Source organism: Oryctolagus cuniculus, chromosome 12 (genome assembly GCF_051225735.1).
Source record: "Oryctolagus cuniculus isolate XC-2025 breed Fujian yellow rabbit chromosome 12, ASM5122573v1, whole genome shotgun sequence".
Taxonomy (NCBI): Eukaryota; Metazoa; Chordata; class Mammalia; order Lagomorpha; family Leporidae; genus Oryctolagus; species Oryctolagus cuniculus.
The window spans coordinates 43794426-43815015 of NC_142878.1; the positions used below are offsets into that span (position 1 = coordinate 43794426).

Here is a 20590-nt window from a genome sequence, read left to right on the forward strand (position 1 = left end):
TACTGAAGTACCATCCTGGAAAACCACAGAATCTTGGCATTTTTTATACTGACTAAAGGAATTTAAAAAGTTTAGAGGGGCTAGTTCTGTAGTATGATGCTAGCATCCTATATTGGAGCAGTGGCTCAAGTCCCAGCTGCTACACTTGGGATCCAGCTCCCTGCTAATGTGCCTGAGTAAGCAGCAGAAGATGGTCTAAGTACTTGAGCCCCTGCCACTCATGTGGGAGACCCTGATTGAGTTCCAGGTTCCTGGCTTCAGCCTGGCTTGGCCCTAGCCATTATGATCATGTGGAGAGTGAACAAGCAAATGGAAGATATGCTTCTTTCTCTGTGTCTCCCTCTCTGTCATTCTGTCTTTCTAATAAAATAAAACAAATCCTGAAACAAAAAGTTTACAAAAAGAGTTCTCAATGTTCTATGTAAGAAAATAATCTAATAAGCCTTTAAAAGTTAAATACATTATTCATTCAAGGTGGCACACCATAGACTTATTAAAATCAGCTTTGAAGAACATATAATAGAGTAAATGTCCATGAAATGGTAAAAATAAACTGAAGGACTATGCTACCAAGTCTGTAATGTTGTATTTTGACAGCGGGATAATAGGCCATTATAGTTCCTTAGTTCCTTCCTTCCTTCCTTTTTTAAAGATTTATTTATCTATTTATTTGCAAGTCAGAATTACACAGAAAGAGAAGAGGCAGAGAGAGAGAGACTGAGGTCTTCCATCCGATGGTTCACTCCTCAATTGGCTGCAATGGCCGGAGCTGCACCAATGCGAAGCCAGGAGCCAGGAGCTTCTTCCGGGTTTCTCACACAGGTACAGGGGCCCAAGGACTTGGGTCATCCTTTACTGCTTTCCAGGCCACAGCAGAGAGCTGGATTGGAAGTGGAGCAGCCAGGTCTTGAACCGAAGCCCATATGGGATGCCAGCGCTTCAGGCCTGGGTGTTAATCCACTGCACCACAGTGCCGGCACCTATAGTTTCTTTCTTAAACATTTTTTTATGATTAACTACTTTTACTTCAATAAGTACAGAATACTTTTTATTCACAAAAATAAATGCTCTCCCTAAGCTTTACACCTAAAAGCACTGGGATCTACTGAAGCCTATAGTTATGTCCCAGAGGGAACTGATGTGAACGGATGCCAAGTCTACTATGGGTTCAACATGGATGACTAAACTCACAGCAAATTAAATCAAGCAGTTCTTTTTCCTTAGAAAAATACAGCTCAATTCCTTTTAACTTATTTATAGTATCTTATGCTGTAAAAGGAGCAACTAGCCAAGGTTGCTGTCTAGGCATCAGAAGTAGAAGGCCACATCCAAGTAGATTACACATACAGCATTATCATCAATTGCAGGACATATACCAAGTCTATAGTCTACTTAGAGGCATTTTTTCTGCCTATCACATTCTGTTTTCCCACTGTTTTCTTTAAATAGACCATTCAAGCATTTACACACAAACATAAGGTGACCCTTCCCTGTTCCATTATATACACCGCTAGCTGCCAGGCTCCATCTCTCCCCACTTGACTCTCCATTCTTGCCTTAATCAACCCAGGAACTAACAGCTAACCTCCCTGCCCAGAATCTGTAAAGTAATAAATATCTGAACCTGTTTCCTAAAATGGCAGTCTACTGAAAACCAGGGGTTATGCCTGGCCAGGTTTCTCCTGGAACACCAGCGAGAACACAAGATTGGGTTCCCAGTGCCAGAGTGATAGGCAGGCAGGCATACTAGGGACACAGGTCAGTCAAGAGCCACAAGAGCATCTGCCAGTATAAACAAGGTTCCCATGTGAAGGACTCTCAGGTCAGACAACCAGGCATTGGGCTGTCTGCCAAGTAAAAGAAGAAACCCAATAAAGGCACACTGTGAACACCCATGTCTGGCTCTACTTCATTTCCTGTTACAGCAGGTTGCTGGTCACTCTGGTATTGGAACCCTAATTTAGGTGGGAGCTCTCAGAACACACAAATGGCTTATGTCTGTATACTTGCAACAATAAGTGGGAGTTTAGCATAATCCTTTATTTTATTCTGTGTAGTCATGCAAAAAAGATTTATTTTGTTCTTACTCAATTTCAGTTACTCAGGTTCACTTGATATAAAACAGACACTATATGCTGAAGAAGCAGCTCAACAAATACTAATCTTTTTTATATGTACATGTCATTCCATATTTTGCACTTACCAAAAACCTGGCTTGCCAAGTTCTAAATTTAGATTTACAAAGAAATCCTGATTCAGCATAGATAAGCCTACCACAGAGGTACAAGGCTATGGCAAATCCTAACACATCCTGCATGTGAATAAAATACAAATTAGATAAGCAATATAGTAACTCTCTTCATTAAATAGAAAGTGAAAACTTTTTTTTTCAACTATGATGTTAATCACTTTACTGTGCTATAAGATAGGTTGTACTTGTCTTGGGGAATCACATGTATATTAAAGAGATAATCTTAGACTAACATTTCTAGCCAGATGGCAAGCCTTATTCTGATCATTTTACAGAAGGAGAAAATAAAGGGTTGAAGTTAAAAGCATTTTTCCAGCTTAGCTATTTAGAAACCTCGTCTGAGTTCCTTAACTAAAATTAGCTGTAGGTCTTATTTCTGTGTTTCCTATTAAAACACATTGGCACAAGGGCAGTCTTTTCTCTGGGATACTTGTAAATAAGCCCCAGGACTATGGAGTGGCAATTGGCTCATTTAGCAAATATAACAAAATTGACCGAAGTCAAACAATGAGATAGTAGCAGATCTGGGACTATAGCCAGGTCTCCTGGTTTGTAATCTTGTGCTCCTCTTTGACAAAATTACATTGTTTAAATTAAAATACATTTTCCCTGAGAGATAAAATAAGGAATACATTTTAGGATATCAGTTAGTGTCCCTGGGGAAACTTCATCCAGCTCTCAAACCCAGGAACTGCCTTGGATGCTTTGGATCATACCACATACCACACGGTAGGCCAAAGTTATTGAAATAATCATGCCACAACAAAGGGAATTCAGAAATCTTCAACAGCAATTAGCTACCACTCTCTTACAATGTTTCCATGATCTGATGTCCATTTCCATGGAAACAGAAAAAGAAGACACAGCCAAGAGAAGAGATGTCAGAACTTGCCAGGTTTAGTGGTTAGGACTGAAAGCTAAAAACACCATATATATACATATATGTATATATATGTGTGTGTGTGTGTGTGTATATATATATATATATATTGACAGGCAGAGTGGACAGTAAGAGCGAGAGACAGAGAGAAAGTTCTTCCTTTTGCCATTGGTTCACCCTTCAGTGGCTGCTGCGGCAGGCACGCTGCAGTTGGTGCATCACGCTGATCCGAAGGCAGGAGCCAGGTGCTTCTCCTGGTCTCCCATGGGGTGCAGGGCCCAAGCACTTGGGCGATCCTCCACTGCACTCCCGGGCCACAGCAGAGGGCTGTCCTGGAAGAGGGCCAACTGGGCAGAATCCGGCGCCCCGACCGGGACTAGAACTCGGTGTGCCGGCGCCGCAGATGGCAGATTAGCCTATAGAGCTGCAGCGCCGGCCTACATATATATATTTTTTAAACAAACAGTATCAGCTGACTTCTGGCACATAATCGATTCACAAATTAGGCAATGTCAGCTTTCTTGAAGAAATGCAAGATCAGGCTTGAGTTTTCTGCTTCATTGTTAAAGGCTTAGATCAAAGAGGAAGGAGACATGAATTAAAAGAAAACTGACCAAAATTCTCAATTTCTAAAACATAGGAATGCAACTAATTATTTTAATTTCACAAAGTGAACAGAAAAATGTCTTGTCATGATAGTGGGAATGTGAGTGTACCACAGAACACTTTCTGAAGTGGCCAGGGAGGAGGCATTCAAGAAACAGAAGGCAGAGAAAGCTGCCTATACAAAAGCCCTGGGACAAGACAGCTTGTGGCCTTCTTGAGGCACTGCGAGCATATAAAAGCACTTAGTGCCAGAGTGAGGGGCTATCACAGAAGGCTCTCCCAAAGGAGGGGACATCAGAGTTAAGAGGTGAACCCTGAGATGGAATTACAACAGAGAGAATTCCAGAAAAAAGAAACGTAGTGATATCAACAAGATGGAAGACTACAGGTACCTGGTGTATTTCCCTCCACAGCAAAGGAACAAAACAAAGAGAAAAGAGTAACTTCACTGAAATGCTTCAGCAGAATGTCTGAGTGCAGTAGGGATGCGCTAGAGACCCTGCAGAGCACAGAGATATACCATTACCTTATAAAGGAAATAAAGTACACAGCATATCCCACTCTATCTCTTGAGATCAACCCAGCACTAACAGCGGCTTCACAGGGGAGGAAGAGGGCAAGCAGGAGGCTTCAGTAGTCCAGAAACACATATTTTACTACTGGAGAACCCTGTGGCCTTTGCAGGCCCTGAGCCTGACTTGAGGAGTTGCTGGGTTGCCGCACTACTGCACTGCCTTGGTGAAAGCTCAGTCCACATGGGTGTCCCCTACCTGGGCTCTTGATGTATGGACCCTTCTTGAGATCCAACTCACTGGGATCTTGTGAGGCAGCCAATCAGTTGCCTGAAACAGCTTAGCCAATCTAGCCTTGTAAATCAGCAAGAAGGCCCTGCCAACTCTCCCAGGGCCCCAAGAAGCACCTGAGTGACTCACATTAGGTGACTCAGCCTGCAAAAGCCTCAGAAAAGGTTGGGTGGTCCCCACCACTTTCCTGCTACCCCAGAAGCAGCCACATGGCCCACCCATAAATATTTGGTACTGAGAAGCAACCAGGCAACCAGCCCTGATGAGCTTAGCCTGCTGATGCTCCCTAGAAGCAAACAGATAGCTTTGCACACTCTCCCACTGCCCTGAGAAGCAACCAGACAGCATCCCTTCTTCTGCCTGATACCAGAACAAAGGCAGGCAGCATGCACGGAACAACTTGGTCTACAGAAACCCAGAGAATTAGACTAGAGTCCCATCAACCTGCCCATGGCCCAGGAGGTAGCTAAACTCTTTCCTGAGACAGCCAAGCTGACTTTTCTGAGGTAGCCAAGCTGTCTTTTCCCACTGAAGCCACCATAAAGCAACCAGGCAGCCCTGTCCACTCTCTTACAGATCCCAACAGCTAAGAGGTCTGTTCTCTAAAGCTAGGTCCACTGATACCCTGAGAAGCGGGGCTGGTTGCCTGGTTGCTTCTTGGTATCAAATATTTATGGGTAGGGCCATGTGACTGCTTCCGGAGTAGCAGGAGAGTAGTTGGGGCCACTTTCATCATTATTATTTAATATGGTATTGGAAACCATAGACCAACAAGATAAAAGAAACAAGAAACATCCAAATACAAAAGAAGGAAGTAAAAATATCCCTGTTTGCAAATGAAATACTTTTATATACAGAAAAACATAAAGATGCCACCAAAAAGTTAGAACTGATAAATTCAGTGAAGTTGCAATATAAAAAAATCAACATATAAAAAAATGCTTAGGAACAAAATAGCGATGAACAAACTGAAGGGGACACACACACACACACACACACACAAAGGAAAGACACAGACACACACAAACACACACAAAGGAAAGATATCCCATGTTCATGGAGTGGAAGAATTCATATTCTTAAAATATCTATAATACCAAAATGATGTATAGATTCAATGCAATTCCTGTCAGAATACCAATGGCATTCTTCACAGAAATAAAAAAAATAAATCTAAAATTTCCATGGAGCCACAAAAGACCCCAAATGACCAAAGCAAAAGAATAAAGCTGGAGGCATGTTAATATCTGACTTGAAAACATACTACAAAGAGATAGGTACAAGGCATGAAAACAGACACATAAACCAATGAGAGCAATGAGAACAGAGAACTCAGAAATAAATCCACATATTTACAACCAAATTATTTTTTTTTTACAAAAGCAGCATGAAAACACATTAGAACAAGAAAAAGTTCTTAAATAAATGATGCTGAGAAAACTGGACAACCACACACAGAAAAAGGAAACTATAGCCATCCCCCTCTCACCATATACAAAACTCAACTCAAATGGGTCAAAGCCTTGAAAATATAAAATATGAAACTACTAGAAGATGATACGGGAAAATGCTTCACAACATTGTTCAGGGCAAAGATATTTTGGAAATCACCTCAAAATGACAACCAACAATAGCAAAAATTGACAAATGGAATTACAACAAACTAACAAGCTTCTGAACAGAAAAAGAAACAATAAACAGAATGAAGAGAAAACTTATAAAAGGGAAGAAAATATTTGCAAAATACTCATCTGATAAGGGATTACTTTCTAGAATACAAGTATCTAAGAAATTGAAAACAATCTTCTCCCCCCAAAAAATGACTAAAAATTGGTCAATCACCTGAATAGTCATTTCTCAAAAGAGGATATACAAAAGGATATCACCAATCATTAGGAAAATGTACATCAAAACCAAATGAAATACCAACTACCCCAGTTAGAATGGTAATTACCAAAAAGACAAAAAGAACTGCTAATGAGGATATGGAGAAAAGAGAACTCTTATAAACAACTGGTAGGAATGTAAATTAGTGCAGTTATTATGGAAAATAATATGAAGATGCCTTAAAAAAAAGGCTAAAAATAGAACTACCATGTGATCCAACAAACCCTGACTGAAACCCCACCCAAAGAAATCCCACCCAAAGAAACTGAAATTGGTATTTCAAAGAGATATCTGAACTCATTTGTTTACTGCAGCACTATTCACAAAAGCCAAGATACAAAATCAACCTAGACATCCATTGATGGATGAATGAATAAAAAGCATATAAAGGGCTGGCACTGTGGCTTAGAGGGTAAAGGCTCTGCTTGAAGTACCCATATGAGCACTGGTTCAAGTCCTGGCTGCTCCACTTCCAATCTGGCTCTCTGCTCTGGCCTGGGAAGCAGTAGAAGATGTCCCAAGTCCTTGGGCCCCTGCACCCGCGTGGGAGACCCAGAAGAAGCTCCTGGCTCTGGGTTTCCGACTGGCGCAGCTCCAGCCATTGCAGCCATCTGGGGACTGAACCAGCAGATGGAAGACCTTCCCTCCCCCCACCCCGCCTCTCTGTAAATCAGCCTTTCAAATAAATAAATATTTTTTTAAAAAGCATATACACAATAGAATACTATTCAGCCATAAAATTAATGAACTCTTTGTCATTTGCAGCAACTTGAATGGAAATAGAGACATTAATATAAATGAAATAAGTCAGGCACATGAAGAAAAATGCTACATGTTCTCATTTATATGTGGAAGTCTAAAAGTTTATCTTAGAGAAGTAGAGAATAGATTAGTAGTTACCAGAGCCTGGGAAAGTTGAATGAGAAAGGGATGGAGAAAGATAGTTAATAGATACAGAGGTACAATTGGATAGGAGAAATAATTAACCTCTATTGTTCTATATAGCACAGTAGGATAACCATAGTCAACAACAATTAACTGAATATTTCAAAATGGCTACTAAAGAGTGTTTTGATTATTCCCAACATGAAGGAATAATGTATGTCTGAGGTGACAGATCATTACCCACTACATACAGGTATTGAAATGTCTTACTTGGGGCCAGCACTGTGGCTTAGGGGGTAAGGCTGCCACCTGCAGTACCGGCATCCTGTATGGGCACTGGTTCAAGCCCCGGCTGCTCCACTTCCGATCCAGCTTTCTGCTGTGATCTGGGAAAGCAGTGGAAGATAGCCCAAGTCCTTGAACCCCTGCACCCACATGGGAAGACCCCAAATAAACTCCTGGCTCCTGGCTTTGGATCAGCGCAGCTCTGGCCATTGCAGCCAATTGGGGAGTGAACCAGTGGATGGAAGACCTCTCTCTCTCTCTCTCTCTCTGCATCTCCCCTTTCAAATAAATAAATAAATAAATCTTAAAAAAAAAAAGTCTCCCGGCTGGTGCCATGGCTCACTTGGCTAATCCTCCGCCTGTGGAGCCAGCACCCCAGGTTCTAGCCCCGGTCGGGGCGCGGGATTCTGCCCCAGTTGCTCCTCTTCCAGTCTAGCTCTCTTCTGTGGCCTGGGAAGGCAGTGGAGGATGGCCCAAGTGCTTGGGCCCTGCACCTGCATGGGAGACCAGGAGGAAGCACCTGGCTCCTGGCTTCGGATCGGCGCAGCGCGCTGGCCATAGCTGCCATTTGGGGGGTGAACCAGCAGAAGGAACACCTTTCTCTCTGTCTCTCTTTCTCACTGTCGCACTCTGCCTGTCCAAAAAAAAAAAAAAAAAAATTCTCCCACCCATGATTATGAGTAATTACTATATGTTAATTAAAATAAAAGATAAATGTAAAAGAAAAATAAATCATAGAAGCAGGAGAAGGCAAAATAAATATAGGGAGAATAATTGTTTAGGACAGTTCAAACAGAGTGGGAGCAGGGAACTGTGCCTTGATCAGATCAAGAAGGGCTTTATTTCTCCAGTGAGATTTGCAACTTTGGCACATAAAACAAGAAGATACCACTAAAAAGTCTAAATTAGGAAAGCAACATGATGAGATCTAAATTTTAGAAAGATTTGTCAAAAAGCCTCAGATTACACCGGAACATTTTGTTTCTAAACCTATAAAATTAGGATAAACCTATGCTGGTGATTGACATTTAAGAAATGAGCAGAGGAAAAGGAAACTATAAAATAGAATGGAAAAGAAAGATAAAAGTAGACACAAGAGAATACAATGTTAGGGAAACCAGTGGAAGAATATTTCATGATTAAGGTCCACTGATCAAATACCACAGACAGATCAGTTAAAATATGAACTGAAAAGTACATACAAATAGATTTTTAAAAACTGTATCTCTGGTGACCCTGGACTTCACAGAAGTAAACACAGAGAGCAGTAGATGGTAGATGAAAGAGTGAGCAACAGGTTTAGAAAATTCTTTCAAGAAGCTTGACATCGGGGAGAATAAATATTAGGAGGGCATGTAGTAGAAGACAGAGTTAAGATAGGGTTGCTTAGCTCTGCTTTTGGTGTATATGTGTGTGTGTGTGTGTGTGTGTGTGTGTTTTAACTGACAAAATAGTATGCTTCATGAAGTAATATGCCTTTAGCTTCAAGTAACAGAAATTCTAATTCATAAGGCTTAAATCATTGTTTAGTTAACACCCTGAAATCTCAGTGGTAACATCAAAGACCAAGGTTCTTTACCACTGTCAGGGATCATGTCCATATAACACAATCCTAGCAGAAACAGGTAAAGAACAAAATGTGTCCTTCTATTGAGAGGCAAAATATCCTACCTAGAGCCGCCCCCTCCTCAATCCCTCCTCAACCAGGCTTTCCCTTATATTTCAATGGTGAAAACTGGGTTGTATGACCACACTTAGCTGGAAGAGCAGATAGGAGATTATCTGAGTTTCCAGCTCCATTTGAAAGCAGTAGTAGACACAAAGAGAGTCAATACTGACTGCCATATGCAAATTTAAAAGCTATAGAGAGAAGAGAAAGAAACCATAGAACAGAAAGAACAAAAATGAATTCAGACATAGATAAGTTTGTAAGAGGGTCGTCAGGACTTGGGAAAGTTTGTGCCATATAAATTTAATTTTTCCATATAAATTTAGTTTCCTTTGTGAGGAAGAAAATGGGATTACCCATGAAAAGTCAAGGCTAGGGAAGTTTGGCCCAGCAGTTAAGAGTCTACTTGGGGTCTCCACATCTTATATCAAAGAGTCTGGCTCCACTACTAAGCCAGCTTCCTACCACTGCACCCTCTGGGAAGCAGTAGATGAAGGCCAAGTGCTTAGTCCCTGCCACCCATGGGGTAGACCTGAATGGAGTTCCTGGCTCCTGGCTTTGGCCTGGCCCAACCCCAGTTGTTTGCATTTGAGTAGTAAACCAGCAGAGAGAAGATCTCTCTCTGTCCTCTGTTTTTGTCTCTGTCTCAGTCTCTCTCAATATCTATTTCTTGCTCTCTCTCTCTCTCTGTCTCTCAAGTAAAATTAAAATAATAACAATTTTTTAAGACAAGGGGGAAGTAAAAGGATAAAAAATAAAAGAGGGCTGCCAAGGATGACAGGTTTCTAGGCAAGAAAGAGGAAACAGGATGGGAGAGGGAGTGGGAGAGGGGAGGGCCAAGGGAGGGAGGGAGGTTGGGGGTGGGGGGGCCACAACAATACAAAAGTTGCACTTTGTAAATTCACATTTATTAAATAAAAAAAGAAAGAAAGAAAAGAAAGAGGAAACAAAAGAATGGAAAAAATATTTCCCTGGGATTACTGGGCAACATTATAAATTATTAATTCATACTGCTACTCACGCTACTACATAACTTCACTAGCAACACCCAGTAGTCTAAGAGTAAGAACAGAAAAAAGCAGAATGCTGGATCCACTCTAAAGGGAAGTTAACTGGTTTACAGGAAAAGGAATGTATCAATGGGTAGGCACTAAAATGAAAACACAGGGCACAAAGGGAGTTGAGGTTGTTAGCAAACCAACAAAGTAATGGTCATCTATCACTTAGGAAAGAAATGAAAGGAATGAAAAGGTAAACAGAGTGGGAGAAGACTCAAGCAACCTGAGGCATATTGGTAATAAGAGGGATGAAAGAATAAAAACCTATGGTGAGATTAATAAGGTGAGTACTTCTAGCAGACAAGATTAATGGTGTGCCATGAGAATGGGCACCTGAATAGAATGCAGGTGACAGGGCACGGAAGTTAAGAAGGTGAAGAAACCAAATGGTTAGGATGTGAATCATCTACATGGAATCCAAGTCATCCAGGATGATGGGTAGAGCTGGAGTGAAAAGAAAGTGCCATCATCTTCAAAAAATGAGAAAATGTGGCTAGTGAAGAGGAAGAGAAGCTGAGTCCACTTTTAATAACCATGACATCAGAAAGAATATAAGTATGGAGGAGCTTCAGAGTAGAAGCTGCCCTAGAAGACAGGGAATATGAATCTCATTATACATTATGAGATATCTTAGGGATGAGACCCAAGTCTGAATATGAAATTCATTTGATGTTTCGCACACATTTTAACTACATAGCCTGAAGGTAATTTTATATAATATTTCTAGCATGCCTCATGTTCACTGGGACCATCATACAAGGTCAAGTTTGGAATTCTGTGGCATCATATAGGTACTAACAAGATTTCAGATTTTGAAGCATTTCACATTTCAGATCTTTACATTAAAGATGCTCAACCTATATTTCTGTATAGTAAAAACCGTACCCTTGCCAGGATAGTCCTCAAAATAACTGGCCCTTGACCTTAGTTTCTCAGATGTAGTCTCCAAAGTCTCTGCTTGCCTGCAGCTTTAAGCTAGATATAGAGTAACAGTATGATTTAGAGTGTGGGCTTTTGGGGTTAGACCTGGAGGGGCAAGAGACTACAGAATGAGATTACCCAGTTGGACAATCAATCACATTCATGTTGTGTGTAGGCACACAATGAAAATTCTGAACATCAAGGCTCAAGCGATCTTCCCTAACTGGCAATAAGGCTTGCCAAGTGATGAACACATCCTGACTGCAGGGAAAAGACAATGGAAGGTGCGCATTTATCAATTCTCTAACTTCCACACTACCTATTTCTTTTCTTGGCTGATTTTAATCTGTATCGTTTTACACACAATAAGTCATCAGCTGAGCAGTCAGTGAGTTCTTTGATTCCTGAGAAATTGTTGAATCTAGGGATGATCATGGGAACCTCTGAGCTTCAGTCAGTGTCAGAAACAAGGGCAGTCTTGTAGGGACTATTCCCTCTAACTTTGTTTTGCAGCTTAATTAAACTCCTCCCAGTATCTATTCACCACGTTTGTTTACAGGGAGAAAATGATTCAAAAAGAACCCACTATCTGAGGCTAGCTGAAACTGAACAGCAATAAGTCTACAGAACTACTAACGGCCATCTGCTTGGAGAAATCCCTGTGAGCAGTGCAGAAGTCTTAACAACTAACCATCAGGAAAAGTACTGTTGAGTTTCAATTCGAATGAAAGAGGAACTTCCTGTATCACTAAATCAGAAAGTCATTTCCCTTTACTGAATAATATCTTGTTTTAGGTAACTGAGAAATGCCACCATACCTTAGTGGAATGTGATCAAGTCCAATCAGTGAATATTAATTTTAATTTTTAATTAAGACTATTTAAAATCAATTTTTAAATCTTTAAAATTAAAGATTTCTTTAATTGACAAATAATGGATGGAGTACAACGTGATATTCTGATATGTGTTGATATTGTGGAATGATTAAATCAAACTATCTCATATACACATCATCTCACATACCCATCATTTTCTTGTGGTTACAACATTTAAAATCTAATCTCAGAGTTTCTACATTAATAAATAAATTCTATTACTGCAGTTATTAATATCATAACAGAAAGGTTTATAAACATTTCATTGCCAAAGACTTTATAATTCATCTCTTTACATAAAAGTTACCCCACTATAACATATTATCTAAATTAATAAAAATGCAATTGAGATGGAATGACAGATGAGCATTTATGTAAACAGAATGAGTTAGGAGATTTATAAAAGCCTTCTCTCAGAAATGGTTTATAAACCATAAAACACAAAATCTAGAGCATGTGGCCTGGCAGTTAAGCTGTCTGCTAAAACACGTGTACCCACAAAAAAGTACCTGGGTTCAATTCCAGGCTGTGGCTCTTCCAAACCAGCTCCTGGGAGCCGTGAGGATGGATCAAGTAGTTGAGTTCCTGCCACCCACTTGGGAGACCTGAATTCAGTTCCCAGCTCCCAGGTTCAACATCCCAGCTATTGCTGACATTTATGAAATAAACAAGCAGACAGGAGCGCTTTCTGTCTTCTCTTTGGCTCTCTATGTCTATCTCTCAAACTAAAAAAAAAAACTTCAGTCAAATGACAAAGGAAGATCATATACATATATACCAATATACCAATTAACTTCTCAGGGATACTATTAAAAAGTGTTTTCACTCTTCTAAGTGAAAACCTCAAACTTTTGAACTTTACTAACATGGTTTAGTTACAATTTGGAAAAACAGATTGCTCAGAGACCCTGCCAATAGTAACTAAACCTATTACACAGAATTGCGTGGATTAAATGAAATAATACAAATAAACAAGATAAGGCTTAGCATATAGTAAGTACTCAACAGTAAGTACCTACTCCTAGAAATACAGTTTTATCTAGGAGTAATATATTAATTCAATCTACTTAACTGATATTTTCTATGTTAGATAGCTAATATCTCAAAACTTGGACTCTACCTAAATAAACTAACTGTGAAGAGGCCTATCATACTAGTTTCTACGGACACAAAAGCATGGCATAAACACACAGAAAAGAAACACAAATAAATGATGTTTAGATCATTATGAGTCATTTCTGTCTGGTGGGTGTTACATCAGCATCAAATGATATTAAACAGAACAAGGGTTAAATACGAACAGGGCAAGCACTGTAGCACAACAGGTTAAGCTGCCACATAGGGCAACATCTACATCCCATTTCGGAGTGCTGGTTTCAGTTTTGGCTACTTTGCTTTTGATCCAGATTCCTGCTTATGAACCTGGAAAGGCAGCAGGAGATGGCCCAAATATTTGAGTCTCTGCCACCCATGTGAGAGAAAAAGATGGAAGTTCCTGACTCCTGCCTTTGGCCTGGCCCAGCCCTGGCTGTTGCAGTCATTTGGAGAATGAACCAGAGGATAGAAGATCTCTCTCCCCACTCCCCAACCTTTGTCTTTCAAATACATAAGCTAATCTTAAACACACACACAATACATCTATGAATGCAAACAGTAGGGCATTATTCTCAAACTATAATGAATGGTCACAATAGCATTGATAATTTTTTTTAATCAGTAAGAAAAGGTTCACAACAGACAAAAGAATCTATAGGAGCAGGTTTCAAGTCTCTCTTGCTTATAACAGTGTGTCTAAAATCTATCCATTGATCAGCGCGGTGCACCGGCCGCAGCACACCGACCGCAGCGGCCATTGTGGGGTGAACCAACGGAAAAGGAAGACCTTTCTCTGTCTCTCTCTCTCACTGTCCACTCTGCCTGTCAAAAAAATAAAAATAAAATAAAATAAAATCTATCCATTGAAATAATACATAAAGCCAGAGGGCAAGTTGCCTTTAAAAGTAACACAGAACTGGCACCGCGGCTCACTAGGCTAATCCTCTACTTGCAACGCCGGCACCCCAGGTTCTAGTCCCGGTTGGGGTGCCGGATTCTGTCCCGATTGCTCCTCTTGCAGTCCAGCTCTCTGCTGTGGCCAGGGAGTGCAGTGGAGGATGGACCAGGTCCTTGGGCCCTGCACCCACACGGGAGACCAGGAGGAAGCACCTGACTCCTAGCTTCGGATCAGCACAGCGTGCCGGCCACAACGCACCGGCCATAGCGGCCGCTTGGGGGGTGAACCAACGGAAAAGGAAGACCTTTCTCTCTGTCCTCTCTCTCTCTCACTGTCTAACTCTGCCTGTCCAAAAAAAAAAAAAAAAAAAAAGTAACATAGACAATGATGGTCCTTGAAAGGACTGGCAACATAGAGCTGAGGTTTGGAAAGAATATTCTGGCAGGCTCTGGATAAAAAGAGAAAAAATGAGTTTAGTAACGAGGGGATGAAAGAGAACAAAAAAGTTACAAAACTGCCACTAGCCATTTAAAATAGTCTTTCAAACCACAAAAAAGCTGACCAAAATGAACATTATGGAATCACTCTAAAGCAATAATGATGAAGATGGAAATATTTAATCAGAGGTAATCATGAGAAAAATAAGTATTATACATATGTTTAAAAAAGAGATTGTGAGATATATCATTATTTCATATACCACCAAGAAACAGAAAAATACTAAACTCTAAAATGACACAATGCTAAGATGTTATTGATTCTAGAACATGCTCCAACTTCAGCAATATTAAAATTTGAAAAATACACGCCTTAATATGAATGAAATATGGGCTGGTGCTGTGGCATAGAGGACAAAACCACCTCCTGCAGTGCCAGCATCCCATTTAGGCACAGGTTTGAGAACCAGCTGTTCCACTTCCTATCCAACTCTGCTATGGCCTGAGAATGCAGCAGAAGATGGCCCAAGTCCTTGGGTCCCTGTACCCATGTGCAAGACCCAGAAGACACTCCTGGCTTCTGGCTTCAGATCTGTCCACCTGCAGCCATTGAGGCCATTAGGGAAGTGAACCATCAGATGGAAGATCTCTCTCTCTCAGCCTCTCTCTAACTTTGCCTTTCAAATAAATAAATAAAATCTTTTTAAAAAATGAATGAAATATGTGATATCTGCTTAAGTAGTACAAGGAAGTCACAATCCTATGAAATCCTTGACATTCACAACCCTCCTCATATCCTGCCTTGTGTCTGGTTAAGTCTTCCAGGAGCTTGGACATCTCCAGCAGGCTTCTGACATTTTCCTCTGATCCCATGATTCCCCATCTGCACCTAAAAATATAGGGTAAGCTTTTATCCATCCAACAGGGAATACAGTTCTAAGAAATTCTCCTAAGAGTTTGGAAAATAATCTTAAATGACCTTTATTAAGGCTTCTTTGCCATTACTGCAGAAGATTCTACCTTTATTAATTACCCCTGTCTTAGATTCAGTTCAAACCAGCATAAGTTATTCTTCAAAGTCTGTAGCTTCAACAGGAAAGGGTGCAAAAGGGGTCGGCACTGTGGCATAGAGGGTAAAGTTGCCATCTGTGGCGCTGACTTACCATGTGGACACTGGTTTGGGTCCCGGCTGCTCCACTTCAGATCCAGCTTCCTGCTGTGGCCTGGGAAAGCAGTAGAAGATGGCCCAAGTCACTGGGTCCCTGCACCCATGTGGGAGACCCGGAGGAGGCTCCTTGCTTCAGATCAGCCCAACTCCGGCCACTGCAGCCATTTGGGGAGTGAACCAGTGGATGGAAGACTTCTCTCTCTCTTTCTGCCTCTCTGTAACTCTGCCTTACAAATAAATCTTTAAAAGAGAGAGAGAGAGACCAACCTGATGAACACACATGCTGTCTTTTCTTAAGAAAGAGAAGAGGAGAGGAGAGGAGAGGAGAGGAGAGGAGAGGAGAGGAGAGGAGAGGAGAGGAGAGGAGAGGAGAGGAGAGGAGAGGAGAGGAGAGGAGAGGAGAGGAGAGGAGAATAGTTAAAAAGTAGAATCCTTCTAGAAGCGTTCAAAGTAGAAATGGGATGTTGTGTTTCGTAATTAGCCTTCTTTTAAATTTATTCATTTTCAAAGACAAATTACTTGAGCTTCACTGTTGTTTTGTTTTGTTTTGTTTTCTTTGCTGCTAATGAATTTTGTCTGATATCTTTCAGCCCCCTTTGATCAATATTTTTCAGTAGCTTGGCACATTTTTTCTTTTTCTTTTTTTTAAAGATTTATTTATTTGAGAGGTACAGTTACAGTGAGAGGGAGAGACAGAGAGAAAGGTCTTCCTTCAGTTGGTCACTCCTCAAATAGCTGCAATGGCCGGAGCTGTGCCAATCCAAAGCCAGGAGCCAGGTGCTTCTTCCTGGTCTCCCATGTGGGTGCAGGGGCCCAAGGACTTGGACCATCTTCTACTGCTTTCCCAGGCCACAGCAGAGAGCTGGATTGGAAGAGGAGCAGCCGGGAATAGAACCAGCGCCTATATGGAATGCCGGCGCCACAGGAGGAGGATTAACCTACTGTGCCACGGCGCCAGCCCCTAGCACATTTTTTTCTAACAGCGCTTCCTTTTGCACTAATTTTCATTGCTGGCTTTCAACTGAATGAGACAGTATTGTTTTAACAATTCGCTTATGAACAAGCCAGCTTTCTATAAGATTTTCACTGTGGCAGAACTAAGGTTAGAGTGTGTCCCTACTGTGAACTAACGGTCCAGGATCTCTGCTGTATTACTTTGGTTGGGCCCATACACAAAGAAGGAAATAGGGTAACTTCTGTGTTGTTAGACAAAAGCATACCCAGGTATCTCTGTTTAGCCAAGGAAACACTGGCTCAGTTAAAACGACATTGATGATTGCAATTTCCTAGTACATTTCTATCCTTTCTCTTTCTTGTAGCCAGGAATTAGATCAAATGCCCTGTTTTTCTCAAATTGTTCTTTACTTCTTAACTTAGATACCAGTGAAATCTGTTGGACTGAATAGTCAAATTGTACCTCTAATTCTATGCGCTGTATCTACTTGCTGAGAATCAAAATAACATGAAGGGGGGAGCCAGCAAGGTGGCACAGCAGGTTAAGCCACCTGCTGCAATATCAGCATCCCATACAGGTGCTGATGTGAGTCTCAGCTGCTCCACTTCCGATCCAGCTCCTTGCTAATGCACCTGGGAAAGCAGCAGAAGATGGCCCAAGTACTTCGAACCTTGCAACCACATGGGACCAGGATGAGGCTCTTGGCTCTTGACTGGGCTTCTGGCTCAGCCCTGGCCATTATGGCTATTTGGGGAGTGAATCAGCAGATAGAAGATATTCATTCATTCTCATTCTCTCTCTCTCTCTCTGCCTTTCAAATAAATAAATAAATAAATAAATCTTTAAAAACATAAATAAGGGGACAAAATCAGGGCGAGGCCCACCTCTCCTTAGAAAGCACGTGAGTCAACGACGAGGAAGTAAAGCTGGTAACCTGAGGCCACATCTTCAATCATTCCAGTGGTTGGATCAGCCTGTAAATATTCTGAAGAAAAGTTTGACATTCAGGGGCCAACGCTGTGGCGCAGTGGGTTAACGCCCTGGCCTGAAGTGCCAGCAATCCCATATGGGCACCAGTTTGAGACCTGGCTGCTCCACTTCCAATTCAGCTCTCTGCTGTGGCCTGGAAAAGCAGTACAAGATGGCCCAAGTCCTTGGGCCCCTGCACCTGCGTAGGAGACCTGGAAGAAGCTCCTGGTTCCTGGCTTCTGATTGGCTCAGCTTTGGCCATTGCGGCCAATTGGGGAGTGAACCATCAGATGGAGGACCTCTCTCTCTCTCTCTGCCTCTCCTCTCTCTAAGTAACTTTTTCAAATAAATAAATAATTCTTTTAAAAAAATTTTAAAAGTTTGAGATTCAGGCAAAAAGATATTTGCAAAAGAAATAAAGGCTTTGGACTAGGAAGTAAGAGGAAGATCAAGGAGGAGAATCCTAATAGCATATTGAAAAGTGGTAGGGAAGAAGACCATGTAACTAGGTAATTACAGGAGAGACCCTGTGCTTGAGAACTGCTAGTAATACACTGAGGGGAGAGGACTGCTACCTTCTAGGGCAGTGCAAGATATGTCTGAAAGGCCTTAAACCTAAGAAAGAAATTAGGGGCCAAGAATAGTAAAGTGTCCTCATCTAGAACCAGGCTGATCCAATAAGTTCTGTCACTGACATAGATTTAGGTCAATTATTTAAAATCAGAGTGCTGCAGCAGGAAGCTTTCTCCAGTGTTGAGTTAGGAAAAAAGCTCCAAACGCCAGCCTTAAAAATCATTCCAATCCAAAATTACACAGAAGAGAAGTGAGAACATCGGCAGCTGACACTAAAAAAATAACATTCCTTTTCTTTACACTTTGGTTGCTCATTTCTATTGCTTTCTTGATAAAGTTATTCACTGAAAGCTGCAGATCACTAAGTATTTTTGCTAATTGAAAGCACTCTCTATTCTATGTTAGTAGGGACCAAAAGACAAAAGTACATGGGTAGGGGCTGGCATCTGATGTAGCAGTTGACACTTGGGGCACCTGCAACTCATAGAGGAGTGTCTAGGTTCCAGTACTGGTTCTAATTCCAGCTTCTTGCTAATGCATACCCAGAGATGTGTAGGTGATGGCTCACGTACTTGGGTCCTTGCCATTCAAGTGGGAGGCACAGATGAGTACCAGGCTCCTGGTTTGGCCTAGTCTAGCCCCAGCTATTACAGGTATTTGAGAAATAAACCAATGTATGGATGACTGACTGACTGACCATCTCGCTCTCTTTCTCTCTCTCTCTTCCTTCAAATAAATAAAAATTCCAAAAAGCAAAAAGTACATTGGTAAAATAATAACACTGACAAGCTCTACTTTTGCATGTAAGAGATCTGGCATAAATTACTTGGGTGGGAAAGTTGAAGCAGTTGGTGCCAGTCTAAAAAACAGCAATAGCTTTTGGTCTCAGTCAGCTATAATAGCAACACGTAAAAAGAGAACATTATATTACAATATTCAAAACTGCCTATGTAAGTACTCAGTCATCACAGTGAGCTGGAGATAGTCAGGCAAGTCATCACTGATAATTAGCACAGAAAGAAGGACATTTCAAGTGGGAGGAAATAACCAGCAATTAATATTCATCAGCTGTTTCTAATTCCTCCTAACAACTTGTTCTCTTTCCATGTTGACCGCAGGGTTTCTTTTATGACATGGAACCTAAATGAGACTGCAAAATCTGATATATTGTAGCAATGCCAACAACTGGAATAGTTAATACTTTATGACACTCAGCCTTGTCCTAAGTGCCAACTTTGATTGCATTAAATAAAACCTTGCACAGCAGTATTAGAAAATTATCACAATTTCTAACATATCTAAATGTCTTGCTTATGAATACTAGTCAAAAACAGGCCTGTGACTAAAGGCTTCATTTAATAATTTTGAAGTCTAGAGCTGTGTCTTACACATCCTTGTATCCTCAGCATCTAATCAATGCCCCAAACACAGCAAGCAGCCAATAAATGTCCACTGCTGAGTATGACAGCCAGTCCAATGGCATTTTACAAGAACAGTAATAATTAGCTGATGCCAGCTTAATAAATAATTGTTAATTGTGTGAATAAATGTGGGGTGCTCAAAAGGAACTTCTGTTAGCTTAATCAAAATAAGCTACTTACTACATAACACTGTCTTACAAAATTATTGCAAAGAACTAGGCTTTAGTGAGACTACATTTTTATTTTGTTTTTCACTCATCTATAGTTTTAGAAGCGAAAAGAGAACTCAAAACTAGCCTGAACACATTCGGCTCTCTAGCCTCAGATTAAGCTGCCAAAGAAATCAAAGAGCAATAATTGAACTCTATTATATGCTGACTCTGCTTCATGTCTAAAGGGTGGTGGTTTTTTTTTTTTTTTTTTTTTTTTTTTTAAATTCTAAATCTTAGGTGCCTGAAAGACTACTGCCCTGTCCAACTGAATTAATTAGTGTTCTACAGTCCTTAATGCTTCACGGAAACCTAATAAATTATTTTTAAATATGAGACCTGCTAAAGTACCTGATGATACAGAAATCATAAAGAGGAATGCATACCATCAGATGCCTCAAACTGACAATAAAGACATGCAATGACTTCACCTATAGCTAATGCACAGTCTATGAACCTTGTCACTGGCAAGACAATAAATTTCTTTGGTATATTTAGATATAGCTAACTTAATTATCTTACAAATAGCATTTAATGTTTTATCTCTTTGCATAAGTGTCTTAGAACCTCTGAAGCTTAATATATCATATCATAAATCTGGAGTAGGAGGTAATTTGTATTAGTTATGCAGTGTCAAAGGAAGAAAAACGGATAATTTCCTTAGAAATTGTTTAAACTATGAATCACTACAAAAAAGGTTGTCTGAAGTAATTTTCTCATGCCTCCATATATCTTAAAAGTCAGA

At 40.7% G+C, this 20590-nt stretch overlaps 1 protein-coding gene across 13 annotated transcripts in view; it reads right to left on the minus strand.

The window, feature by feature from the left end:
• Positions 1-20590, minus strand: part of NUBPL (NUBP iron-sulfur cluster assembly factor, mitochondrial) — a 237167-nt gene that overhangs the window by 100817 nt on the left and 115760 nt on the right. The window contains exon 1 of one of the 13 annotated variants that reach the window (XM_089309813.1): positions 15714-15958. The exons of the other annotated variants lie outside the window; for them this stretch is intronic. Within the exon in view, the coding sequence (XP_089165939.1) occupies positions 15714-15716 (3 nt within the window). The 5' untranslated portion in view covers positions 15717-15958. Of the gene's footprint in view, positions 1-15713; positions 15959-20590 lie in introns of those variants that run through there. 13 annotated transcript variants of the gene reach the window in all.